This window comes from Cebus imitator, unplaced genomic scaffold (assembly GCF_001604975.1).
Source record: "Cebus imitator isolate Cc_AM_T3 unplaced genomic scaffold, Cebus_imitator-1.0 Scaffold342, whole genome shotgun sequence".
NCBI lineage: Eukaryota > Metazoa > Chordata > Mammalia > Primates > Cebidae > Cebus > Cebus imitator.
The window spans coordinates 1357974-1385900 of record NW_016107657.1 but is presented as its reverse complement, the minus strand read 5'-3'; the positions used below and the strand labels follow the sequence as shown (position 1 = coordinate 1385900).

At 53.2% G+C, this 27927-nt stretch overlaps 1 protein-coding gene across 36 annotated transcripts in view; it reads left to right on the top strand.

Moving 5' to 3' along the window:
- Positions 1–27927, top strand: part of CELF4 (CUGBP Elav-like family member 4) — a 321627-nt gene that overhangs the window by 52439 nt on the left and 241261 nt on the right. For all 36 annotated transcript variants that reach the window (XR_001818322.2, XM_037730394.1, XM_037730395.1 and 33 more), the window contains exon 2: positions 25869–25951. Coding sequence is in view for 35 of the 36 variants with exons in the window: in XM_037730394.1 (XP_037586322.1) it covers positions 25869–25951 (83 nt within the window). In the remaining variant the exon portion in view is untranslated. The remainder of the gene's footprint in view (positions 1–25868; positions 25952–27927) is intronic.

Below are 27927 nucleotides of genomic sequence, written 5' to 3'. Positions count from 1 at the left end.
GGACACAGAGGATCCTGTAAGAATGAGGCTTTCTCCAACCTCAGTTTGCTTACACTGTGCCTGGAAAGCCATCCCACCTCCCAGAGGACAGACATGGATTGAAAGAGAGGGTCCTGCATGTGGCAGAGTTGCGGCCATTAGAGTCTGCAGAACTGGGAGATGCTTTCTAGAGTGGGAGATACACAGAGCTTCTCCTTGGAAGATGAAGAGATCCATAATGAGGCAGGGAACAAAGGGCTGTTGTTCTGTTCCCAGTTCCCACAGCAGCACCACACATGACTGAACCAGGTGGTTGGTGGGTGCTAGGGAAGGTTGTGAGTTTCGCCTCTTCTCCAAAACCTCTGGATAAGGCACTTTTCTCACTTTTGCCTGGGTCTCCTGTGCCCCCGAGATCTACCGTGCCTCTCCCAGCCTCTGAGACCCCACGCTCCTCAGAATCCCTATTCCCCAGCACCCTGCTGTCACCCATGGGCCCTGAAGGCCAACAACACCTGCAGAGCTCCTGGGAGAAGGGCATTTGTAGAAAGACAAGGGCAGAGAGGAGAAGGAGGAGGAGAGGAGAGAAGAAAGAAGAGGAATAGAAAGAGGAGGAAGAAGAGGAAAAAGGAAAGTAGAAGAGAAAGGGTAGAAGGACTAAAGAGAATAAGAGAAAGAGAAAGTAGGGTGGGAGAAGGAGAAAAAGGAGGAGGAGAAAGAAAAAGAGAAATGAGTCAAAGATAAAGAATAGAAGAAGGAAGAGGAGGAGAAGAAAGAAGGAGGAAGAAGAAGAAGACAGGAAGAGGGAGAGGAGAAAAGAAGAGAAGGAGGAAGAAGAGAAAGGTCAAGATAAAGAATGGAAGAAGGAAGGACAGGAGATGGAGGAGGAAGAGAAGAAAGAGAAAGAGGAAGAAGAGGAGGAAAATGAAGGATGAGGAGAAACGGAAGAGAAAGGAAAAGAAGGAAAAAGGAGGAGGAAGGAGAAAGGAAAGAGAAAAGAAGGGAACAGGAAGAAGAGAGAGAGGAGGAGGAAGAGAAGATAAGGCCGCCTTAAACGCTGCCTGGACTTTAAGAGGGGCCGCAGCTCCACTGAACTCTTTTCAGAGGCTGGAGGACTGACATGGCCCCATCACGCTCAGCACACAGACACTGGCCTGGACATTATGAACTGCAGCCAAGAGACCAACAGAAAACAAGAAAGGGGACCAGAAAGTGACTCGACGACAGAGCCTCTTCCAAGGGCCACAGGAGGATGGAGACACTCTCGCCCCCACCCCAGCCCCGACTGTCCCCGGCCCTCCCAGCCCAGTGAAGGACAGCAGAGCACTGGGCCGCAGACTGCTGCTTTGTTGCCAAGGAAACAGCAATTACTCTGTGAGTTGTGTAGGGTTTTATCTGTCTTTCTTTCTCTCTTTTTTTAAGTTCTGGGCCTGATGAACTGCAGCCGTGGCTGCCCCCTCCTCCACCCCCGCCCCCAGCCCCAGCCGCTGACTCTGCATTAAAGGCCGGAAGGGCTGGAACAGTTGCTTTCCAAAATGACAGATGCCCCTGCTTGGGGTAAGCATGGCAGGAGAGAAACCATTTGTCAGAGTATTTATAAAGTGGGAGGAGATACTGAAGTTGTATTCCCTCCAGCTTTGTAAAAAAGAAGAAGAAAAAGAATGAAAGAAAAAGGGCAGAGGGTGTGAGGGAAAGGATAACCAGCAACTTTTCCCATTGACCTTCTTCCTTATCACCGGGAGAGGCGGACTGAGCCCTAAGTGCTGCCGCGGAGGCAGAGATGAAGAAGCCCGTGCTCTCACCCTTTCGTGCTCACAGCTGGAGGAGATTCACACCTGGGTAGTCAGTGGCAGCGTAAGGAGTGAGTCAAATGGGTATGTTAGACCAAGAGTGTCACAGGCTGAGTTTGGGGAAGGGAGAGTGAGGTGTGGGCGAGCGACTCTATGACTCAAGTCCCTGAGGGAGGTTCAGGCTGAGCTGGGCCTGAGAGGAGAGCCTGGGGAATGCCAAGGCCTTTGGGGCTGACCTTGATGGGTTAGAGCATTGTGCAGGGGACCCAACCATGCCCCAGGAAGCTTGGCTTGCCAGAGGCATCAAGGCTCACACGCTCATGGGGGCAGCACACAGTGGGCACCTGACCGAGCACGGAGCCTGCCTTCAGAGGGCAGCTGACGCGTGCCTGTGGCAAGATGGCTGAGTGAGTAACTAAGGACATGCGTGGTTGCGGCTTCCAACACTCGAGGATTTTAAGGAAGGGAGAGGTTGGCGAAAGGTCCTGAAAGAGACCATCTACCCCTTTATTTATTCATCATTCACTCTTTCAACAAATCATTACAGAGCATCACTCAGGGGCAGAGGACACAGGAAGGCACCTTCTGGTGGGGATGGTGATGACCAGGAGGTGGAGTGATGAGTGACAAACAGTGCCCTGGGCAATGGCCTAGAGGTTGCACAGGTTACTCTATGGAACAGAAGACAGATCATCCGGGAAGGCAGAGCTGCCTCCAGAAGGCCACCTCCAGTCTCACTCTCGGGCACAGCCCCTGGGTTGACACTGACTGTTGACACAGCTTCCTGGATGTTCCTGTTATGTGGTGAAAGGGGGAGCATGTGCATGGGCCACATGCGAGCACCTGGAGAAGGAAGGGGAAATATTTCCAAAAGAAGCCCTAAGAGTCGAGGAAAAAACAGAAGCCCAGGGCAGAGAAGTTACTGCTGGACTACCCTACGTGGAGAAACTTTGGCATCATGAAGTCCACCCCCTCAGACCACCAGGCATGTAGAAAGGCTGGGCAAGGGCCAAGGGCAAGTCTAGTTTCATTCTGTAAGGGTGGAGCTCACAATGGGGCCTCAGAGAGAAGAGATGGCTTGCACGGGGCTGCCTGTAGAAGTGGGGGAAAACTCTGTGGCTGAGGGAAGCCTGCTGGGGTCACTAAGGAAGCCCAGAGAAGCAGGAGAGCTGAGACACTCCAGTGCCAAGGACACCTGTCTGCACAGTGAATCAATGCCAGCTTCTGGGGAAAAAGGCTGGGGTCCCTGCAGCAGATTGGCCAGCTGGGTCCAAGGAACATTTGGCCAGGTTGGGGCAAGGAGAAGCCTGGCATGCACTGAGGAACTGTACACTGAGGATCCTGGGCTGGAATATTGCAGCTCATGGGGCAGGGGGAGGGTCATGTTTTTGTGCATTTCCCCATGCCTTCTTTTCTTTACTCTTCTTTTCTCTGAAAGATTAACCACATTAGAGTGTACAAGTCAGTGGCATTTAGTATCATCTCTGTGTTGTGCAACTATTGTGCCTCACGTTCCGAGACATATTCATCACCCTAGAAGGAAAACTCCATATGCATTAATACCCCATTCCTACCTCCTCCCAATCCCTAGCAACCACTAGTCTTCCCTCTGTCTCCATGGATGTACTTGTTGTGGATGTTTCCTATAAATGAAATTATATAATATGTGACCTCTTGTGTTTGACCTCTTTCACTGAGCAATATTTCAGGGTTCATTGATGTTGTAGTGTATGTCAGAATTATCTTCGTTTTGATGGCTGAATAATATTCCATTGTATGGATGTACCACATTTTGTTTATTCATTCACAAGTTAATGAAAATGTAGGCTGTTTCTACTTTGGGCTTTTGTGAATACTGTTGCTGAGAAGATGCATGTACAAGTATTTGTTTGAATACCCATCTTTAATTCCTTGGGGCATATACCTCGGAGTGGAATTGCTGGATCATAAGGCTTATGCTGCCTTATTGTTTGTCAGTGTCCAAGCTGACTTGTCTGTGTCAAGATCCCCACATTGATTCAGATGAACTCAAAACTTACTGAGTGCCTGCTGTGTCATGCAATGCATGCTCTCACTAATCCTAGGAGCAACTGTGTCTGATCAGTTTTATTCTCATTATCATTGACAAAGCTGAGGTTCATATAGATCAGGTCTTGGGTCAACCAAATGAAAGATGCCAGAAACATAGATGCCAATTCCTGGATCTTTTCACTACACAGCACATGGCTTTCCCATATGGGTAGAACACCCAGTGCCTGGATGTCCTAGCTTCATGGTGCTTTATTGCAGAACTCAAAATACCTAAATATCCTACATTTAGATTAATTCCATGTAAAAATGGTATTCTCTAGATTCTACTATAGATAAGTGGTTGCAGGTGCTAATCTGTTTTCTTTTATTGGAGGAGGGGGACATAGAGTTGATAACATTCTTCCGCTAAGTTAATTTTTGTGCAAGTGCATTGGGAAAAGAAAAGCTGAAGTCCATTTCGATGGCTGAGCCCTGAGCCCTGATTTTGATGGCTGAGCCCCTGAGCCCTGATTTTGATGGCTGAGCCCCTGAGCCCTGATTTTGATGGCTGAGCCCTGAGCCCTGAGCCCTGATTTTGATGGCTGAGCCCTGAGCCTTAATTTTGTTGGCTGAGCCCTGAGTCCTGATTTTGGTGGCTGAGCCCTGAGCCCTGATTTTGATGGCTGAGCCCTGAGCCCTGATTTTGATGGCTGAGCCCTGAGCCCTGCCAGTGGGAGGGGGAGGGATGACATCCCAGATCAATCGAGATGCACTTTGAGGTGGGAAGACCATATTAGGGCAGGAGTGGTGTATGTAGAAGCCTGAGGAGGCAGAAGAACAGGCTGAGGCAAAAGAGAGGTGACCCTAGTGACCACTAAGCTGCCACAGCAGAGATCACCCTTCTCTCTCCAAGCATATAGATGCTAGATCTCAGGGTTTGTGTTGGCATGTGCACATTTAAATTGGCTTGGCTCAGAGGGAAGAGACCTCCCCACCACCCTTCATGCTACCCCAGCTAGAAAGGGATGGTCAGCTAAGGAGACCAACCAATGGCAGCAAGGGGGCTTCAGGCCTCGGTCCACCAGCCCACTTGAGCTCACAGCATGACCTTCAGCAGCACACACAGAGATGTGATGGGAGCAGCTGGCTCATGTCCCCTGCAGCTGCACCTGTGGCATTTGTCAGCCTGGAGAACAGGCATGCCCTACCCATGCATGCCTAGTGCCATCCATCAGCCCAGCAGGAGGTGAGGGGGGTGCCTCTCCACACTTATCTCCATAGTTCTCCACCCAACCCCCACTCCACGAAAGACCTCAGCTGCTGAGTATCTGATGAGACCACAGCCTAAGACCTGGACACCTGCCCTGTAATTCTGTCAGGCAATTAGCACAGCAAATGAGCCCAGAGGGGCCTGCCTCTGGGGAGTCACCCTCCTGCCTCCACATGCTCTCCCCTGGCTCATCCCATGTGCTGATTCCAGACTGATGATAGGACAGACATGCCACTGCCTTGCTGGCACTTACCAACCACAATCTCCACTGGCACCCACAGCTTCCAGTGTCTTAGTCTGGCCTTAGAGATGCCCTGTTCAAGCCCAGCCTGTCTCATATGCCATAGCAACTCAGTACCAGACTTCAGCCAAGCCAGGAAGAAGAAGCTGGAGAAAGGAGAGGCCCAGAGGAGCCTGGCAGGGAAAACTGGAGAGGAGTTAACAGCTCCCAGGAACTGCAGGAAACACAGGCTTGGCAGGTGATGGCAAAGTCTGGAGCTGGGCAGGGGCAGGGGCTGGTGGAGAGGAGGAATCTGCTTTGGAGATGGCTATGGGGTAGGTTAGGATGGAGGAGGAGGAATTGAACTGCTGGGCTTCTGGCTCAGGGGATTCTGATCTCCTGTGTGGCAAAAGCCAGGAGGATGGGCAGGTGTGGGCACATAACGGGGACCTCTTTGCACAAGTTAAATGTGAGGGGTCCTAAGCCCCCAGGCATGGTGTTCAGTAGCTAGCTGTGTGTCTGAGAGATGAGAACCAGCCAAGCCACAGTGGGAGCTGCTGCGATTGCTGTGAAAACAGTGAAGTAGGGAAGAAGCAGCCAGCTATAAACCCAGGTCTGCTCTCTCAGAGCTGCCTTCTCTAGGAGGAGCCAGATTCAAAGTGATCCCTTGAACACTGAGACTTGACTAAGGAGGATGGCAGAGAGCAATATCACACAGCAGGCAAGCCTGGAAGTGTGTGCCGATTTTAGAGGAAATGGGAAGTCATGGAGGATTTCAAAGCAAGGAAGTGACACATCAGAACCTGGCCTTAGGACCATCACTGTGCTGGCCTGAAACAGAGATGCTGGAGGCCAGAGGATGAATTAGGAGGTTATCAGACCAGAAAAGATGAGTGAGGGCACGGCAGACAAGAGCTTGCATGGAGTGAGGTGAGATTTCTGTCCCAAATAACAACCTAGTAAATCAGTTCTAGACAAATACAAATGCACCCGCCTAAGGTGAGGGGCAGCAGGGAATGGGAGAGGCTTTCTCCCCACCCTGTGCCTAGCACTCACTCAGATGACAGTCAGGGGTCTCTGGGCCTTGGGCAGTGACTGAGGGGAGCATAGGACACCATGGTGATCAGCTGGGATCATGGTGAATGCCTTGAGTGGCCAGGACACTTCTCCAGCAAGGTAGGGAAGGCAAGACGCAGCAGGAGACAGAGAGAGCCCTGGGTCACACCCTGAGCCACCCTCCTGGCCACTGTGGCTTTTTAGGCCAATGATTACAACTCTCCAACCCTCGTTTCCCTCACCTGAAACCATCCATTCAAGAATGTGTGTGTTTCCTCACTCCTTTTCATCTGTCCCAAGGAAATGAGGATGCCTGAACCCCCACCAAATCCCAGAAAGTGAGGAGCATATGAGGTAGAGGATGGAAGAGAGCTTAGGAGGTGGAAAAGTGCCCAAGGAGGAAACAAACTTTCAAAGTTAGAAGAGCCATAAAACGCAAGGCGCGACGTTTCCCCCCATTTCCCAGGGAAGCGCCACATTGCGTTTAATGGTGCTGCTGCCGCTGGGCTGATGTGCAGCGGGTGTCTGTTGGGGCTGGAGAGTTAAATGGCGAAGGCAGGCAGGCAAGGGAAGAGGAACATTCCAGGCCTGCCAGATGTGGGGGCTGTGCAGGCGACTCCAGCTCAAGTTCAGGGAGGACTCCAGGCCCATGTGACCACAGGAGATCCTTCCAGGTGACCCAACCTCCCTCTCCGTCTGCCTTCCTGGGACGGCATAGATGGGGTGTAAATGTATCTTAAGAAGCCACCTCTGTGCCCATGAGGGCACTTATCCTGGCAACGACATGGGCCAGCCCCCTCTGAGAGGGGCAGATGTAGGGTTAGCAGGTCCTGAGATAGGGGACCATGTGAGGGGCCCTGTAATCACCCATGGGCTTGATCTACAGGGAGCTGGCTGGGCTGTCCACATCTCTCTACACTGTGGGTTTTTTGGTCGGCTGTTTTCCCCAAACAAGCTTATACAATTAGTTTCTTCTTGTTTCCTAAATTATTTTTGCCACTGCTAATTATTTCACACTCCATATACAAGAGTTATTGGGGTGGGTAATGGGACACAAGGGATGGCTTCGCAGGAGCATCGCGGGCTTCAAGACACGAAAGCAACTTTGATTTGTTTTTCTGCTCAGCCGCCTGCCTGAGAGAAGGAACAGAGAATGCGGAAAGAACAGGAGGGTGGCATTGGGGGTGGGAGGGGAGGGGGGAGAAACAAACCAGGGCTAAGGCTTTGAATGGCAGCTCCTACCCACTACTCTGCCTGGGCCTGGGAGGGGCACCTGCCTGCAGATCAAGGCCACCACCCTCCTGTCCCACAGAAAGAGCATGTCCCAGTGTGGCTCAGGGAGGACTGGGCACTCCAGAGGACACTTCTGCTCAATGCATCACAACAGGGACACGTGGGGCCTGGTAGTGTCCTGGGAGCTTCACGTGTGTCACCACAGGCCTGGGGAACAGTTCACACTATCGATACCCCTGTACGGTCTGGGCAGTGGGGCTAGAGAGGTTAAGGAACCCCACCAACATCCCATAGCCAGGAAGTGGTAGAGCCCAGATGGGATTCCAGGTCTGTCTGACACCAAAGCCCATGTCTCTAACCACCCTGCTTCCCTGCCAGCCACGGAGGTCCTCTGTTCACACAAAGGCTGGGGAAGATTGCCCTGGGAGAAGGGTACTCACCTTAGACCTGAAGGACTTGGCTCCCACAGTCACCTCACCTGGCCCTGGACCCACCGAGGTTTTGGCTCCTAAAAGCCCACAGTGCCTGAACTCTAGCCAGGAGAGTTGTGGCCATTAGCATGTTCCCCTCTAGGCAGACCCCATGGTGGATGTGGCCCTTTCAGCTCAGCTCTGCTGAAGAGTGGTTGGAGCTTTTCCAATGAAGTTTAACCAGGAATCTAAGTGGAGAAGCAAAACTAGAAAACAGAAAAGTTGCTGAAATTAAGGGAGTGTGGAGCCCAGCCTGCTTCTTGGAAGCTGCAGATCAGCCTGGCTGTGGCCCCGGTCACCAGGCCCACGGGTCACACAGTTGTAAGTTGGTCATCCATCTGGACCCAGCCATGTAAGGCACCAGTCATATGAGGACCTCACTTCCCTCTGGGACAGTTGCCCCCTACCCCTGCTTCTCCTAACTAGGGAACCCAAAGTCACTTCCCCTGCCTTGCTCAAGCTTAGCCTTGGTGTCCTGCAGTGGCCAGAGGAAGTTGGGCTCTGGCCAGCCCTAGACTCCTCTTGGCCTCCCCATGCTCTGGACCAGGCCTGGTGGTCAGCACCCTCGCTGGCCCTCAAGTTGTCTGTGGCTCAGACCCTTTTACTTTGTAAAGAAGCCTCTTGCCCCAGCCAGATGCTGAGACTTACTCTATAGATGCCAAATTAGACCCATAATTCCAGGTGGCACTCTGGCCTCACCTCTCGGGGCTCTCCATATTTCTCACAGACACACCAAAAAATGAAAACAGAGCGAGTGTACTAAGAGAGAAAATGTGTGCACAGTGCGGAGCACCGCCCCTGGCCCGAGGCAGTGCGTCATTGTGCTGGCGGTGACTGGTACTCTCTGTTTACCGAGAGCCAGTCCTGCCCCATGCACCAGGCATGTGTGTTCTCATTTAACCCTCAGCAAACCCAGAAGGTAAGTAAGTGCTGCTAAGACTCCTATTTACAGATGAGGAAAGCAGCTAAGAAACCTGCCCCAAATCACGTGTTAAAAGGATATTGAGCCAAGCAATGTGCAAGCCCCACTCTTAACACTGCCCCACACCATCTGAATGGAAGGGGCCAGGCTACACAGAGCAGCTCATCCAACTCCATTCCTCCCTATAGATAAGGCCACAGGCACCCCAAGAAGAAAAGTGGCTTAGCCCTCAGCATAAAACCCATGTTCGTGATTTCCAGCCCAGGTCTTTTCTAAGAGAAAGCTCTTCCGGGAACTTCCATTCTCTCCTGGCCCCGGGAGGGGCTCTCTGGAAGCCAGTCTCTTGGCCCTGAGTCTGGCTGCTTCTTACTGGAGAGGACAACTGAGCTCTGGCCTTACTTATTCCCTCTGGATGGGGGCAGGGAAGAGACAGGAGAGTCTCAGGAGAACATGAAGCAGAGTAAATGGAACAGGGACCTTGAAGGAGATTGCCTGGCATTCAAGTGGCTCTCACTATTTCCTGCTGCCATCTCATTTGAAGCCAGCACCACCCACCCATGTAAGGCAACTAAGGCAGGAATCAGCATGCCCATTTGATGGAAGAGAAAACTGAGACCCAGAGAAGCAAAGAAATTCATCAAGCCTTTGTGGCAGAAGTGGTGCTAGAACCCCTTTTAGTGACTTTTCTGAGAATGCCTTGTCCTGCATGCATGAGTCTCAGAAAACAGATGCTAAGAGTTCTGGGGAGGTGACTTGTGAGCTGGAACCCTGGCATGGAGTGTCCCTGGGCACAGAGCTAGGCACAGGATGTGGAAGGGGCTCTCCCAAGGAAGGGAGTAGCTCTACTGCTGACTGGACAAGGTTGGGGCAGCACTCGTGACTCCATAGCAGGCTCTGAGCACCACTTGGCCTTTGTTGGCTGAAGTGCCCAGGACCTGGCAAATGGCCAGGGGTCATAAGAGCTCACTGAGCCTGCCCTCAGCCTTGGCAAACCTCATGGGGAAATATATTCTCTTATTCTTTGTGTTCTTAGAACAGGGGCTGAGTGCAGAGCTCTGGGCTGACCTTTGAGGCAGACAGGTGGGGAAGAAGCAGGCACTGCCCCAGAACCATCCCAGGGGAGGCCAGGGAAGAGAAGGGGCAGTATCTGGCCTTTAGACACAGACACACGCATTTAAATCCAAGCCCTGCCTCCTGCTAGATAGCGAGTGACCATGAGCATTCCATCTGACCCCTCTGCACCTCAGGTGTGTCCTCTTCACTGTGGAGGAAATGGCATCTGCTCACAGATATGTGATGATGCACCCACCCAACTGGTACTGAGGCTCCGTCCCTCTAGTGCCCACCCTTCTTTGGGCAGCTGATGCAAAGTCTCAATTAGGAAGCAAGGAAAGCAGAGCTGACCCCAGCACTGGGTGCCTGGCACAGGCCTCTAGAGTCGAGAATGGAGGGGATCAGTGCTACCTATAGGGTTTGGGAGGGCTGCCTGGACAAGGTGAGATGTTATCGAGGCCTTGGCTGATTGGTGGGAATTCAGGCAGAGAGAGAGATGGGGCCCATCCTTAGTGAGGTGAGAGGGGGAGCTAGGCATGGGCCAGGGCTTCAGAGGCTTGAGGGAGATCAGGAAGGAAAGGAGGGAAGGAACCCAGGAGCTGGCAGGGGCTGCCTCGGCTGCCCAGTGGTGTACAGCAGTGCAGTGGGGGCCTGGCCATGCTCAGGCCACCAGGAGCAGATACTAGCCTTGCAGGTGACCTGAGCTGTTCTCTTGGGACACTGTCCTGTCTCATGAGACACCTGTCACTTTCCCAGTGAGAGATGATTACATCCTTTTTGAAAAATAAAGAACAGGAGGAAGAAAAGAAGCCGAGTCCTCCCTCTCCGTTCTCCCTCCCACTCTCCCTGCCCCCTCTTCCTTCCTCCCTCCCGCTCTTGCTCTCTGTTGCTAAGTAGATGGTAGGTTTATTTGCTGCTGTCGGTTCCCAGTAGAAAAATTTCGTCTTGGAGAGCCGCCTGGATGGAAATGGCTTCAGCACCGATTTCATGGAGAAGGTCTGTGCGGTAATTAGTGTTCATGAGGGAGGAATTGGACTGGCAGGCTCCCAAGAAAACTACTCCCCAAAAGTTAGCTCGAGTCCAGAGGGCTACATCAAATCTAATTCCAGAGTGCGCATCTCAACCGCTATATTTAGACCCACAGACGAAGTGGGCAGCTCAGTGGCTCGAGGTTCACAGAGGGCCTGGTCGTGGGAGGCAGAGGCAGCCCATGCTGCTGAGACCACGGGTGATGCAGAAACGTGATTCAGCTGAGGACGACTGGTTCTCACTTAGCCCCATGTGTGTCCTCTCCCTTCATGCCCCAGCTTCCCCAGAACAGAACCTTGGTGAGAGAGGGGGAAACATGGAGAGAGAAGAGGAATGGGAGGAGAGAGGACGGTGGGAGGCAGTCCATGCTGGTCAGCGCTGGAGTGCATTTATTTCTAGAGCACACTGGCTGACTGCAAATGCCCACTGCCCCTCTGTGTCCCATGCATAACTTGTTCATTACGACCACTGCAAGGCCCTCCAGTCCTCCTCCTTCCTACCTACCTCCACTAACCCCAGGCAACCTGCCCTGCCTCCAGGAAGGTTCTCCAAGTACTCTCGTTTTTGTCCATGGCTTCCTTAGGCCTCTACAGACTGAAGCTTTGTTACTGGGCCACACACCACCTTACCTGGCTTCTTCCATATCCCTCTGTCCCTGGCCCATCGGCAGGCTGGATGCCCCTGAGGTCAGGTGGTCTTTCTTCTTCTCTTTCCCTGCCTTTTCTCCCCAGGCCACAGCTGAGCAATTAGCAGGCACCCCCAGACACTTAATGATGGAATGGAGACCCACAGGTCCCAGAGGGCTGCCAGGGGCCGGGGCTCCACCTTGTCCCACCTGGGCCTTTCGCTGAAGCAAGAATAAGTAGAAGCAAGACTAAAATCCAGAACTCTGACTCATCCTCCCCACTTTCATTCTCTGGAATTTTCCCACGCCAGCCTGCACCTACGCAGAGATTTTATCCAAAAGGTGGCTAGGGTCCCTGGAAGTCCAGGGACTTGACAGAGGACCGTATCCTGGCCTCTGAGCTAAGTTGCAGCTTCCAACCCAGTGTCTTGTCACAATGCCATGCTGTGGGGGCCTTTGTGCCCAGGGTCTCCCTCTGGTTCTGCATGCCAGCCACCCCACCTTCCCTCCCTCCAGTCCTGGACCTCTGCTCTCAGCTGGCCTGATCCCTTGGCCATGGCCCACATTTCTGGCACAACGAAGGCCTCTGTGATCAGCCCCACGTCTCACAGGAAGGGTAGAGCTGGGGGTGGGCCTCTGCTCAGCCTCAGATTCCAGGCAGGAGAGGCCTCAGCTGGACCTTCCATCCACTCCGCCCTTCTTGCCTCAGCCTCCCCAGTGGGGCTGGAGTTCATTCCGCTCTGTTGAGACACAGAAAGGCTCTAAAGAAAATGAGCTAGGAGGCCAAGAGAAGGGGTAAACTAAGGGCACAAAGACAAGATGTACTCCTCTGTAGGAGTCGGAAGAGGTGCTAATGTCAGGCACAGGCTGGCTCTGCCTGGCACAGCTCACTAAGCCCAGGCCTGGGTCTCCACTATGCCCCCTCCTCTGCCCTGTTCCTTCCCACCCCCAGACCCTCTCAAGGTCAGTGAAGACAGAGAATAGAGCCCTACACAGCTGTAGCACTCATGAGAATTGCACCTGCACCTCCCTCTCTCCGCAGCCCTGGCTGCCACCCGCCGTCCACTCAGGCAGGGGCAGGGGCACTGGCTGCACTCCGCCCACACCTCCTCGCATGAATCTGTTCTCCCAGATCCCTTCCGTTTGGTGCACAGCCTTGGAGACACACCTCCGTCTGTTGACTCACAGTCAGCTTCCCACACAGTTTGTCTGGCTTGCTCTCCTGTTGCCAGGCCTGCACTGGGCTCCCCAGCCTTACTCAACCCAGGAGGCAGGCAGTGCACCTGAGCTCTAGGTACCTTACCTACCAGATGTGCGGTCTTGGGATGATTCACTCATGCACCTTTCTCCTGGTCTGTCGAAGAGGGACATGTACTTCCCATCCCCCTCTCCCCCACTCATTCATTGATGAGTCTGTGCCAAGGGCCCACTTGCTGCCAGGACTGTGCTGGATGCTGAGGACCCAGACTCATAGGTAGGGATCATCAAACCCACTTTACACAAAAGGAAGCTGAAGCCCAGAGAGGCCTGTTGACCTGCTGGAGGCCTCCAGTCAGCACTGTCATGCAAACCATTGACCATGCCTCATCCCATGCTCCCAGTCCCCATGCCAGGCCCTGTGCCAGGAGCAGGGCAGGCCGGCCCCCGCTTTGCAGTTCACAGGGTCCGCTTGAGAGGTCAACAAGTAACACAGATAAGAGTGCTCAACCCACATTCCTCCCTTCCACTTGCCACCCTCTGGGGGCTCCCCATCCCTCCCAAGCTGTCCCATCTCAGTGCTGCCAGGACCCTGTTCTGCTCCTGCGCAGAGATCTGCCTCCTCTGAACCTTGTCTGCATGTCTCAGCTTTCCTCTCTCCAACCCTCCCCAGCCCACATTCCCAGGTCTTGACAATTCCTCTCAAAAAAGAAACAACTGACACTGAGGTGCCTCTTTGGGGAAGCATGAAGCCAGCTCTTTGTCACCCAGGCCCCTGCCAGCTCATTACCATCTCCTGTCATTAGCATCTTAGACACACACACACACACGTGGGAAACAAGACACACTGGCATCCTAGACTCTGCATGCAAACCCTCCGTCACTGTGAGCCCCCACACACACTGGCCTGTGCTATGCAGGAAGTGCAAGGTGGTCCCTGTCCCCTACAAGTGTGTATGGGAGTGGTTACAACCAAAGAACACGCACAGGTCCGACAAAGGGAAGCAGACAACAGACAGTATGAAGGCCAAAGCCATTTTTCACACTGTAGGGAATTTAAGCATCACATCACAACTATTGCTGCTGACAACAACAACAAGGGTAATACTCCCTATTAATTATATCCCAGGTACTCTGCTGGGCACCCAGAACCCCAGCAGGTGAGTGTCATTATCCTAATTTCTCGGGTTGTGGAAGAGACTGTAAACTACCCCAGGGCTCCCAGAAGAAAGCAGAGGCTACTATCACAGCCAGAATGACCTCCCTCCTAGGCCAGGTGCAACCCTTTCCCAGGACTCCAGACACACTGTGGATGGCAGCAATCAGGCCACAGGGGCTGGATGGCTTTCTCAGAGTCACCAGCTGGCTGGTGACAGGAACCTCAAGGTCCTATGTTACTACTGTACTGTGTAGGGATGGGAAAAATGGTACAGCCTGGGGTGGGCAGGAGGAAAATTAAGTAGGTGAATAAGAGAGAATATAGGTGCTAGTCAGGAGACAAAAACAGAATGGCAGGAAGGGAGGGAGGGAGAGGGGGAGGGAAGAAAGGGGTGGGGCAATGGAAAGAACATAAAGAGCAAATAGAAAAGGAAGGGAAGAGGAGGGGAGGGGAAATGAGAAAGAGAGGGGAAGGGAGGAGGGGAGGAAAAGGAGGGAAGAGGAGGGAAGGGAGGGAAAGGGGGGAAAGGGAAGGGAAGGGAAAGGATGAAGAAAGAGGAGAAGGGAGGGGAGAAGAGAAGAGGGGAGGAGAGAGGAGGTGATGGGAGGGGAGGAGAGGAAGAACAGAAAGGGAGAAACCCAAAGAAAGATGTTGAGGAAGGCATCTGTGGGACCTTTGAGGGGATGATCTTCTTATAGGCTCCATCCCTTCTAAATCACTCCAGGGCCCCCAGACTCACTCTGCTCAGTCTTTGCACATGCAGAGCCTTGCCCTAGCACACCCTTTCCTTAGGGCTCTCATGGATTTCAAGGATTGGCTCACTGAGGCTGGCATCCCGGTTACAGTTGCTGACTCCCTCTTCGCCACAGCCTTCAGGGGAAATATTGCTAAATGCCTGTGATTGAACTTATCGTATTGATGTTGGGTGCAGCCCAAAGCCCAGCCAGAAGAGTGGCTTAAATGGCCAAGATCATGAAAGAAAGGCACCCTCTATCGAGAGCTGGACTGTGGGCTGCCAGGACAGTGTGAGATTGTTTTTCTGCTTTTAAAAAGAAAATCACATTTTCCAAACATCAATCCTGCAGTATGGGACTCCTGGCTATTGGTCTTTTCAAAATGGCCTGTCTTGGATGCTGAGGTTGGAATTTCTTGGTTGATGTGCTTCTTTTTTAAAAAAAAATTTTGTTGTTGTTGTTGTTGTTGTTGTTTAAGTGAATTAGGGCCTGCTAGGAAGAAGCCAGAAGAGAGATGTGAGATTATTTCACATCACCAGGCAAGTCCTGAGTGCTGCCATGTGACCAGACCCCGCAATTGAAGAGGGGTGGATACACCCTCCCCTCCTGAATTTTGTTCAGCTCAACCCAACCACTCTTATGAGACCGCATCCTGGTAGGGGGGCTCCAGAGAAGAGGTCCAGCCTAGGAGCTGTGGTCTACTTGAGGGACAGGATTCTCACAGATGAGAACAGCAGAAAGCTGCTCAACCAAACATTCATTTGAGGGCATCATACATATTCGAAGGAGACCCCGCAAGGGCTGAGAAGCTGGGTGAGTTACACTGGGGAGCTGCAGCTTGAATGGGGTTCAAAAGGTTGGAGGATCTGGTGGAGGCTCCAGGAGAGTGAGCAAAGGCCCACAATGATATGGCCATGCACTGCTGGGGGAGGGAGGCATGGCTTAGCAGTGTGACCCCAAGGGAGGGTCTGTCCTAAGAAGCCACAGAGGGACTCACAGGTCCACTGCCTTGCTAGTATGATCTATTCTCCTTTCATGGGAGAAAAGAGTCAGAGAGGTCCATCCCACCCCCTCCCCCAAACACACACACACACACACACACACACACACACACACACACAATCATGAGGGCAGAGAGCTGTCTCTGTGGATATATCAGGGAGAGCTTCAGGCCTAGGGATAGGGATGGGGGCTTCTAGAGTCAGCCCAACAATAAAGTCCTCCGAGCTTCCCTTTGCATGGGGAAGGAGCTCCCCCTATGAAAAATGACCCCCACCTCCACTTCAGAAGTCCCGGAGGGCTCCATCAGGGGAATTCTCTGTCACTCACTCAAGTATTTGCTGGGCTTGCTGTGCAGTATAAAAGGCACACACAACCCAGCAAATGACACTAGCCACTGGAGCCTCAGATGATTCTTATGCGCTGAGGAGGTCAGGGTGTCAGACTGGGGCTGAGCCATGCAGCTGAGGTCAGCTAGTGAGGCTCTGAAGTTCTGACCAAACAGGTCAAGAGGGAGAGGGAATCCGGGTAGGGGTGGAAGGAGTGAGGCAGAAGCTCAGAAGCTGTTGGAGAGGAGGGAGGTGGTTTCCCTCTCAAACTAGTGATGATGCCTAGCTTCACTGGAGGCCCTGTCTGTCACACACGTCATGCAATTTAGTGATAGTTTTGGTCTTGCCAAGGAGACCTCTCTAAGAGCCCCTTCCACTGTGGACCATCCCCACTGAGTTTAGCCTGGTTTCTCACCCTGGTCTAAGAGAATTCAAACAGGAAGATCTAAACTCCCCTACCAGGTTCATTAGAAAGGAACATAGTTCAGTTTCCAGGTTCTAGCAAAGAATTTATCCTGGCACTCCTATGAGTACAAATGCCCCAAATGCATTTGAAATCCAACCTTGATGCTCAGCTAGAGACCTCTGCAGAGGAGCCCAAGGCGTGCCGCCTTTGACATTTGAGAGGGCGTCTGTGATAGAAGAAGGCCAGGCCCCACCTCAGCTGACTCTACTTAGGTCCCTGCAGGAAGAAAACGAGGTCGCTCTTGAGTCCCTTATCCCAAGAGAAGGCCACAGGATGGAGAGGTGGGGAGGGAGGACCTCTCCCTTCCAAGGACTCTAGTGTCTCCCTGAGCATGACCAATCCACACATGGTCCTCAGACACTGCCTAGGGCTCCTGTAAGGGAAAACAGGAACTGAGCCCAAAAATAGCCACCAGGAGAGCCAGGGTCTCTGCTCTCCTACTGTGGCCACATCTCAGAGCCTCTCCCAGTCTCAAGCTTCTGAGCTGTCAGATGCTGATAATGTCTCCCCCATCCCCAGCCTATGCTGAGGTGTAAGAATGGTGAGATCGTGCACATGACAGCGCCCTGGCAAGCCACAGCCCTCTGCCAAAGAAATATACACCAGGGAGCACCCTCATGCTCTCCTGAGGACCAGTGGAAGCTGCTGGCCAGAGAAGAGGTACAGGAGCAGGCCCCTGGCTGCAGGAACGAAACCCGACAAATGTGGTCAGCTGAGCAGACTTAACTTCTGCAGGCCCACGTTGGAAAGGCTGACACCTGCCCTGGGCCAGTCCCTACTTCCCTGTGCTCATGGGCCCATCAGCCCTGGCCTGAGGTGGAGGAGCTCCTCACTGAAAAGGGGGGCAGGCCATTAATATGTCATGTCCACTTTTGGTCTTTTTTCACAGTGCTATAAAGATGGTGCAGCTGACACCAGACATGTAATTCCCAAGCGTTTAGGACATAAACAAGCCAACTGGTAGGGAGGGACACTTGGCAAAGGACCCACTGGCTGGTCTTTTAACCCGCTCTGAGGTCTGCCCCTCCTTATCCAGCGCCAGTTAGGTCCCTTGGTCTGAACATGCTGCCCTGCACTCAACAAGAAGAGAAAGAGAAGAGTGGTCCCTTTCCTGGGAGATTCAAGTCTGGCTTGAGGAAGATCTGGACCACCCCAGCTCTGTGCACATCTCTGTCTTGTGGGTACAAAGGGCAGAAAGAGTCACAGTGAGCCATTTATTTTCTCATACCACACAGCGGAGTTTAACTCAACAAAACTCATTTGCCCTCTAGAATGTGCCGCGTTCTTCTCTGGAGTTTCTGATTTAAAGAGAGGAGACTCTGGAGGGCAGTACGGAGCCTGCAAGAAGAATGCATGGCCAGGGGGAGATTTCAGCACTTGGGGAACCCCTAAAGAGGAGAGCAGGCTGCAGCCCCTGATGCATTGGCTTAGGGGACCATCCATCTTCCCCCTCCCCAACCTCTGCAGTCCCCAGCACCCCCACCCCAGGCTGCCTCCTCTGAGGAAGACGGATGGCTGCTGCCACCAGGGGTCTGAGCGATGTGCTGACTTCCCTAGACCTTATGGCCCACCTCCCCCACACCCGCATCCCTGCAGCAAGCCACTTCTCCCTGCCGCCACTGTGCTCATTCTCACCAGCCAGAGGCAGAGTGGAGCTCAGCAATCTCTGCATGCTGTGCTGTCTGTCACTGGTGGAAAGGTGGCCCTGGGGTGAGCTACTCCTATAATAGAGCATTTACATACTGGGTGAACACACACAAATGCAAGGAGACAAAGACGAATATGATTCTAACTGGAAAATGAGAAGGACCATCGCTTAGGGCTATGAGAGATGTTGGAGCTGATGTAGTCAGGGAAGGCTTCCTGGAGGAAGGAAAACTTAGATACTCCTAGAAAGTTATGTGGGCTCCAAATAAGTGAGGCATGGGGGAGGACAGCAGAGGAAAGGATGATGTTCTCAGGCTTGGGTTTACCCCATGGGTGTGGAGAAGCAAGAGGAAGTCAGAGATCTATTCTGTGGGTGGGGAATCACTGTGTCACATGGAGAGAAGACAACTGCAGGAATTGTTGGAATACCAGCAGGGAGTACTCAAGGAGTGGGAAGAGAGAGGGAAGAAGATCCAGGTGGAAAGAACTAGGGAAACAAGAATGGCCAGGAAAGGTCCTGGGAAGACGGCAGGATGGTCAACCTGTAGCTGGACACAGAGAAGGGCAGAGAGAGTGGCACAGCCCCATGGGGTCTTCCTCCTGCCTGGGACTCAGTCCTGATGAGCCCCAAGGGCCCAGCCTCAAGTTGTTCACGGTTGAGGAGAGAAAATGAGGCTCACCCTTGAGGCAGACCATGGGTAGAGGCCACACGCCAATCCATATAAGGTGAGGCCACAGTGGCCGAAGTAGAGGCTCAGGGCTTCACCTCGGAGGAGGTCCTAAGAGGTGGGTCTTAAAGACTGTGTTGACTCTGGCCGAGCACTCGAGGTGGGAGGATGTTTGCAGAGGAAGAACATGTAAATGAAGAGCTGCTCTGTAGCTGCCTCTTTCTCATGTGGCAGCAGAACATCTGCTTCAAAAGGTCCTGGGAAGATTGCCTTTGCCCATCCAGACCACGGAAGACAGAGGCTGGATGGGCAAGCAGATGTGACCTCAGAACACCAGTAACCCTCTTCCCAGGGAAGCTGGCGGACTTTCCCTCCCTCCCTCTCGCTGTCCACTCCTAGAGATGCTACTGTAACTTCTCTGCAGTGGCTTGCATCTGTTTTTTAAATCCTCCAGGTGATTCTCAGTACAGCTGGGGGTGACGATCACTAAGGAATGGTGCTCCGAGGCTGTGATTTCAGGTACCATGGCAGGTGGATGAGTGGAGATTTGGGGCATAGGGGTCCTCCTGGACCCCCCTAGGAAGATCACACTGGTCAGGGAGCCTCTTCCTTGGGCCTGAGGTCTGGCTAGTGGGCCTCCTGCCCCCTTCCCATTCCCCACCCCCCAGCTTTCTCCCACTTCCTCCAGGCCAGCCAAGTCCAAGGCCTAAAGGATCTGATGTTTTATTAAAGTCCAGACCTTCCTATTCTCGGGCCACCTTCCTCTGGCTAATTCTGTAATTCAATTAGTAGGGAGGCAAGGCCCAGCTGGGTGGGAGGAGGGAGAGCATCGCATCGTGAACCTTCCCTTCCTTGATGATTACGCCCCAGGCTTCGGCGCTGTTCAGAGTTGGGCAGGAAATTGTACTTCCTTCACTTCATAGTGACAAGGACCTTTTATCCTGGCACATGGGGGCTTTGTAAATTACTGCCATCTCATGTAATTAATTCTGCTGCACTGTTTTCCCCCCACATGGTAGAGGGCACTGCCCACCTTCTTGGGCACAGCAGCACTCCTTGCACCATGGTCTGCAGGCTGCCCCTGCTGGAGAGGGGCTTCTGCCATCTCTGCGTGCACCCTAGCCCAACAGCACCCTCTGGCTGTCCACACTGCCTGCCTCTCCCTGGCCCAGTGCACCTCTCCTGCCGCATGCTCCTTCTCCCTTCCCTCCTCACTCTGCCAGCGTTTCCCAATCTCCCTTCAGTGCCCCAATCTTGGGTTTCTTTCCTCCCTCCCCATAGTCCCTCTTGGCCTCCAGCTCACAGACACCTGAATGAGGAGCTGGGTTCTACATTTAGCACTATAGACATGGAAGAGGCTGTCCCCTCTCTCACCGAATTGAAAGTCTATTCAGAGACAAGACATCAAGCTGGTAAATGGAAGGGAAAGTAAATAAGAATGGTAAGTGGGAGAAGGTGATATGGCTGAATAGGAAAACATGCGTGCAGGCCGAAGTGTTCAGCCTATGCGATAGAATCTCAAGTATTAGAGGACAGGCAGGTCTGTGCTGGCCAGAGGAGATGGGCACAGGGACCCTCTCGGGTGAGGAGAGGGTGTTGTAGGCAGCTCAGGGGTCAGCTGCTGAGGGCAGCACTGTGCTGTGACTTCTCACCCCACAGTTCTGTCACCTCTCTGACCCCACCCCACCTTGGATGATTTCCAAAGCTGCCTCTGCTCCAGAACAGGCTGCAGTTCTATCCTGCTTGATCTCATGACTCAGGAAAAGGTGGGATAGGGTGGTAGACCCAGTAATGAGCTGGTGCTGGGAGAACCATCTCAGACACTGGGACAGGAAAGGGGGCAGCTCCGAGTGAGGTCCTGACACACCCAGAGAGCCCCTGGGTCACTCGAGTGGCTCCTCACCTCAGGTGCCATCAGAATCGCACAGATGGGAGGTCCCTCTGAGAATGGGAGGGAGAAGATGGGGAGGTTTCTGAACCATCATGGATTCCATCCCCCAAACACCAATCCCTAGAACTCAAGGTCAAAGACCCAGAACCATGTACATATCCAGCTTGCCGAGTCGAGAGCATCTGTGTCAACTCCCAGCACCGCAGCAGCCAGCGCTGGCTCCGAGGAAGCTTTGAGGCAGGGCCACAGCCACCCCACCAAGGATAATTTCCCTCATGAAGTCTTTGCCAAGCGGCAGATGTGCAATGATCTTTGTCTCCTCGACATAGGCTGTGGGCCCTGCATCCTGTCGGCCTCACCCATTCTCACCCACCTCCTGTTCATTCCATCCTCCTCTTTTAGCAAAGATTTTTTTCCCTTTATAGTTAATTATGCAAGTGATACATGAATACATTCTGGGTCTAAATGTGTCAAACAAAACAAAAAAAGTGAAAGTCATAGGAAACATACCCCCCACTCCCTACCCCATGCTCCAGACTTTGTCTTTCATGTGTAAATACAGATATGAGTACATAATGGGTGACTTGATTCTGTCTCCGTTGTATATACATGGCATCTATTATTTCTCAACTTGCTTTTCCTATCTGACCATGTGGCATTCCGTGCGGGTACATTGAGGATCTTTTTGTTTTTTAACTGCTGTTGAGTATTCACAGTTTAAAAATGAAAACATTTCCTAGGGGCATTTAGGTGGCTTTTAATTTTTTTTTTTTTTTTTTTTTTTTTTTTTTTTTTTTTTTGCTATTCCAAGCAGCCACATTGGATCCTTGCTGACTCCTCTGTGAAAATGAGTATGTGTGGACCGGAGGATCAGGACTTGGTGGGGGGATTTCTGTGCCACTGGCCGCATCCCCAGGAAGGATGAGGCACCCTCCATAGACCTTCTCAAGACTTGATGTCCAGAGCCTGGTGCTAGCCTCTCTCCCACACTGTCTTGTGTTGGTTGGCAGCTGCTCCCTGAGAGAATACCATTTCCCACCTCGACTGTGAGCTCCCAAAGGGCTCCACCAGGGATGTCTCTGGGAACACCTCAGTACATCACAGGAGAATGAGTTTGGCAGATTAGTGGCTGCTGGAGCAAGGCTGACACCCCCCACCTCCTCCCGTTTCAGCTGGACAGCCTCACAGCCCACATTCCCCTCCTCAACCCCTGTGAGATGTGGAAACAAGCCACAAGAAGCAAGGCCAGCTATTCTAGCTAGGGGTTCTGCATGTGCCACCCCCATTCCCTCCCCAGGAGAAAGCAGTGAGTGTCCAATGGCTGAGGCTTGGGCACCCTTTCTTCCCTCACCCCCTGAGCCCCACCTCAGCCACCACCCCAGGCCTGTCCACAGCACCCTGTGATTGTAAACTCTCTTCCTGCAGCCCCTCCCCACAGTCACCATTCCCCCAAGGCTCTGCCCTCAGCCAGGGAGCAGACTGGTCCCTTCCTTCGAACCCCAGAGTCAGCGGTAATAACTGCTTATCCACATTTGCCTTTCTCAAAGAGCCTTAAGAGCGGACTAATCTGCCATGCTGGCGTGTCAGCAGCTACATCAGAAGGGCTGGAGATAGACTGGGAAGAGCCTGGGGTGGGACTGCCCCAGTCAGCCTCCAAGTCCGGCTGCTCCCACCTCATAGAGGTGCAGAGGGAGAGAAGGAAGGGGCTTCGGCACCTCTCTAGCTCCTGCTTCCCCAGAGTGAACTGCTATTGACACTGCAGCCTGCACTTAGGGAAGTCTGCAGAGGCTGTTCATACTCACTGGCAAGTAGGTCCCCCCACAAGCTTCTGAGGGCCACTCCTGTTCCCATTTTACATGTGAGGAAATGGGAGTGGGCCCTGGCTGGGAAGGGGCTCTCCTGGTTTCCTCTCCCTGCTTCCTTCTTTCATCTCCCTTTGCAAATATCTTCCCTTTCCACCTCCTCACTGAAACCAGAAAGGGAAGGGAGGCAGGAGGAATTTCCACATTGGAAGGGGAGGAAAGGGGTTTTCACTGGGTGCAGTGGTATATCAGCCTTTTCTGGGATCCACTTTTCTGGGATCCACTTTGGGGTGAAGGGGGAATCGTGGTGAGAGTGCACACTCTCAGATTCAACAGGCTCCTGGGAGCTCTGGGGGCGAAAACCCTCCCATCAAGGACCTGATCAACCCTCCGGCAACCTCTGGTCCTATCACCACTATGGAAGTCCAGCGTGCCTCAGTGTTCACACACCTTGGACAGCTCTCAGCAGCCTCTGAGCACCATTTCTGTGCCTGCTGCCCCCACCAAATTAGCTGAGGTGTTCTGGCATTCAGTGCTTTCAAGGAATACATATTAGACTCCACCCATATGCTGGGCACTGGGAAGCAAGCAGAAACAGAACAAAACCAGGCTCCTGACCTCATCTGAGCATGGGGAGCCTGCCCATCAATGAGCAAATATACGTGACTCTGTCAGGGAGTGATGGGTGGCAAACAGGAAACACGAGGGGTTAGGGTCTATGTGGGGGCAATGGGGTGATCAAGGGAGGTGTCTCTGATGAGGTCTCATTTGAGCAGAAACCTGAGGGAAGGAAAAGAGCACACCATGCTGATAGCAGGGATGGGGCAGGGGCCATTCTGGGCAGAAGAAAAACCAGTGCAAAGACCCTAAGGCAGAGAGTGCCTCATGGGCTGAGAAGTAGTGAGGGGGGCAGTGAGAGGGACCAGGGAAAGACTGGAAGGAGATAAATTCAGGGGGTGGATACGGCAGCAGGGAAGTCACCCAGGGTCTGGGGGATCCTGAAAGATTCTGATTCACAATAAAGTTGTGAGCTCTCTCAAAAACTGTGGCAGAAACCCCTGGAAGCTGGACAAAAGCAACAGATTCTTTTCCCTCTAGAATCCCTTCCTAGTTATATTGGGCCATGGAAACAATATGGTCATTTCCTCCTCCTACTCCTCCTCCTCTTCCTCCCTCCCCACATCCTCCTCCCTCTCCAAACTTGCCCCTGACCTTGTCCCAAGCTGGCTTGCCTCCGTGCAGCAGAGGCAGTGGCTGCCTCCTGGTTGCAGGCAGAGGACAAGGCCAAAAAGGGGACGGGAGGAAAGACGCCCCCGGGAGAAGCAGGCGGCAGCACGAGGGAGGACGTCACGGGGGCCTCTGACCGCTATTCATTTCAGTCCCCGGGTGTCTCCATCAATAACCGTCTGCCAGTGACCAGGAGGGAGGAGGATGGAGGAGGGAGGGAGGGAGGGTGATCTGGGGTCTGGGGGAGGGGAGGAATGAGACAGAGTGGGAGAGAGGCTCCTTGGAAGCTCCTCCAAGCCTGGGGCAGGAGTTGGAGGTGGGGAAAGCCGAGGGGGCACTGGGAGCTGAGAGTTTCTGTCTCCCAGGCTTTTCTCCCTGCTTCCTTCTTTCATCTCTGTTCCTTTCACAAATACATTCCCTTACCACCTCCTCTCTGAAGCCAGGAGGGGAAGGGAGGCAGGAGGAATTTCTACACTGGAAGGGGAAGAAAGCGGTTTTCGCTGGGTGCAGGATGGATGGTGGAGGAGTCAGAGCTGCAGAGGACACCGGGAGCATTCTGTGCCTGGCAACAAGAGGCTAGAGCAAGCCTGGTGACAAGGGCTGGCATAGGTACCAGACTGGCACCAGCAGCCTGTGGGCTTCATGAGAGGAGGGCCTGGGCCACGAGGTCTGGCACAGAGCCTGGCACAGAGCGAGCACTCAGGAAATAAATGGCTATGGCAATGACCAAATGGCTGGCTGTGGAGATTGGCTGGGGGTGGACTAGACCAGCCAAGGAGGGCTGCCTGGAGGAGGTAGAACTTGATCAGATTCTTGAAAGATCAGTGGGTTTGGGAGAAGTGAACATGGGGAGAAGGGGCATACCCCCTGAGGAGGCAGTGAGAGCAGAGGAATGGGGGGCAGAGGGGTGCAGAGGGGAGCACAGGTTGTTGGGGATGTGGTCTTGGGTAAGGTTTTGTGAGAGAGAAGAACAAGAGAGGTGGCCATTCCACAGTGCGCCTTCTCTGGGGCCATGGGTGGCTTGAAAAGGTCTGAGGTCACTGTTCCCCAGGACATTCAAGGCTGCTTTCGACATATTGAGCATTTGTGCTTTCCCCATGGTTTTGAGCCTTGCAAGCCTCCCAATCCACCTTCAGCCACATCTGTAGGCAGAGGAAGAAGGCCTGACACGGGACGTACTGGGCAGCTTGAGGGAACTCCCAGAAAGACTCCCCCATCCCCATTCTCTTGGACTTGTCAGCACACCTAAAGGACAGCACTGAAAAGTCACCCCTTGCGTATATTGCTCTGTCAAATCCAGAATCCCTGGCCAGTGGGTGGGGTGTGGCCCATTTAGAATCACCGCTAGACTGGGCCTTCTCAGTTCACAGGTGGGGAGACTGAGGCCAGAAAGAGGATATGATTTGTTAGGGTCACCCAGGGAATTAAAGGCCGGGCAAGAGTGGTCGAGTGCTGTGCCTCGGTGGCCTCGATATGCCCTAGAAGCCCTCTGATGGGAAGGGGTGTGAAGACCACCTGTCACTGCAAATCAGACAACAGAGATTGGGACATTGGGGACAGAGGGGGTGCTTATTTTATTAGGAGGGACTGGCCTGAGGTCCTCCTTACAGACTGAGCCTTTATTTGGAAGGCCTAGAGGAGCCCTCCACCATTCCTGATGGAATAATGCCCAGCACTCCTACTGGCCAGAATGAGAGTCCACGGTCAAGTGCGGCCAGAGGTTCTGGGGGTGAGGGGTGGAAGCTGCCCCTTCTAGGAAGTGTAGGGGGGAAACAGAGGGCAGAGAGGTCTGAGGCACCAGGGCACCGGGTAAAGAGAGACCCGTGGGGAAAGGGGGCTGTGGTGGGGGAAGATGCAGGGTGGGGAGACTCCGCGGAGGAAGCAAAATAGAAAAGCAAAGGGAGGGACGAGAGGCAGACAGCCGGGAACGCCGAGAGGCAGAGAAGCTCCGAGAAGAGTGCACGGGAGAGAAAGAGAGGTGGGGAGAGGGACCGAGCGCAGGGAGGGGCGGGAGCCTGGAGGGCGGGCGGCAGGGCGCGTCGGCGGGCCCGGGGGCGCCCCACTGACCCTTCTCGGCGCTTGCTTCCCTCCCCAGGCTGCGCCTTCCTCACCTACTGCGAGCGTGAGTCAGCGCTGAAGGCCCAGAGCGCGCTGCACGAGCAGAAGACTCTGCCCGGGGTAAGTGGCGCCCGCCGCGGCGCGAGCGGCCGACGCGCCGACAGGGGGCGACTTCGGGAGGCCGGGCGGCGGCGCGGCGCGCGGGGAGAGGGCGGCAGGGCGCTTGTGAGCCCGCACGTCCCCCTGCGCACCCCCCGAGCCTCCGGGCTCTCGGCCGTCCAGGCCCGACGGGATCCGGGGCGGGGGCCCCACTTGGCCGTGGCCGTGAAGGTGGAGCCCCGGCGCTGTTCCTGCGCGGGCAGCCTGGGGCGGGGGGAGCGGCGCGTCCCGGGTCCCGGGAGCGGGGAGCTGCCTCCGCCGGGCCCGCGGGCCGCGTGCGCGATCCAGTCCGCCCATCGAGTCGACGCGAGCCGCTCTGGGGGGGCCGGCGTGGGAGGGGGCGCCGCGAGTGAGATCACCGCGGTTTATTTAAGGAGCCAGCCCTCGTCTTTGATAAACTATCGCGCCTCAGCCCTGGTTTATAGCTTCTGTGCGGGGGAGAAGAGAATTATTTATGGCCCCCCTAACTGGGTGTGATATCAGCCATGGCTATTATCGAGGCTAGTTCATCACCATAAAATAAGAAGTGTTCTTTGGGTCAAGGGTCTGCGCAGTCTCTCCTGTGGGTTCAGAGAGATGGGGCGGTGGTGAGGGAGGAGAGATATACGGCTGCTGAGTATCTAAAGATAAATGGAAAGATGTGTGTTTGTGGGCATAATTTAAAGAATTTCTAAATATACAGTGTTGACGCTTATACAATGGACCCTGCAGGGAAGCACGTGTGTTTTATAAGTATGCACACCCATGCTTACACATGCATGTTTACATTCTTACCAAACCAACCGTATGTAAACACACGTTTCCATTTCTGCCCCACAGCGGGAAAGGTTAACCAGGTAGACGAAGAGAAAATGCAACCCCGGGCGGGGGCAGCCTTCCTTTGCATCAAAGATCTTTCTTTACTCGTTTAGGACTGGGGAGTGCTGAGTTACACAGGGCCTTGCTTCCATTAAGACAGCCTCTGTATTGTATTTTGGTATTTGTGATTGCAAAGCACGGGGCTGAGTCATCTTAATAACATACCCACAGATGCAAATATATGGAAATCAAGCATCGCACAGATTTTGTGTGAAGCCCAGCTCTGGCAGGGTGGCCATTCCCCAGTTGTTTTTTCAGTGGCGCGGCTACATGCACATATATTATAGTAATTACTTTCTGGGTGCCCTCTGTAAGATGGCAGAAATATGCTCCACATCGCTCCATGTTATGTGTGAAGCATAAAGCCATATTGTAAGATAATCAAAGGCTTCTGAGAAAGGTTTGTGCTGATTAATAAAGTGTTTATGGTACTTTGTTTTGGGGAGATTGTGATAGATATTTTAGAGTCGCCCAAATGGAATAGAAAATACCACATTGTTATGGGAGGCCCTTCATCAGCTTGAGAGAGATTGCTGGGGAGTTTCATGATGGCTAAAAGCCGGAATCAGATGGAGAAACAGAAAGAGAGAAGGTAGGTGGGGGAGGTTTAGGATTTTGAAAGGGGAGAGGCTGGGAACTAGAGTATTTCAGTAGCAGCAAGTGTGGATTGTTGAGGATCTAACATTAACTTGTGGTTGTTTATTTTACATATAATAGAATATCTGAATGATGGAGTGTATTAGTTCTTTAATAATTTATAGAAATACTTTGATGTTGCAGTAATTACATTAAAGGTCACATATCAAAGGTAATTTGGTTGAGCAGCTGTGATGGTTTCTCAGAAGCAATCAATATCACTGTCCGTGGTGCTGATTTCACCAAGGGGCCTGCCAGATTAAAGAAGGCTTATTACCAGGCAGAAAGGCCCAGGGGAAATCAGGAGCACATTGGAGCGACGCGCCAGCCCCCCTTCCACCGATAATTAACACTGTTCCCCATAATCTGTGCTAATCCTTCATACTGGGAGATTCAGTGGCATTTTTCTGAAATCAGAAAGACAAGTTGAATAAGTTTGAGGG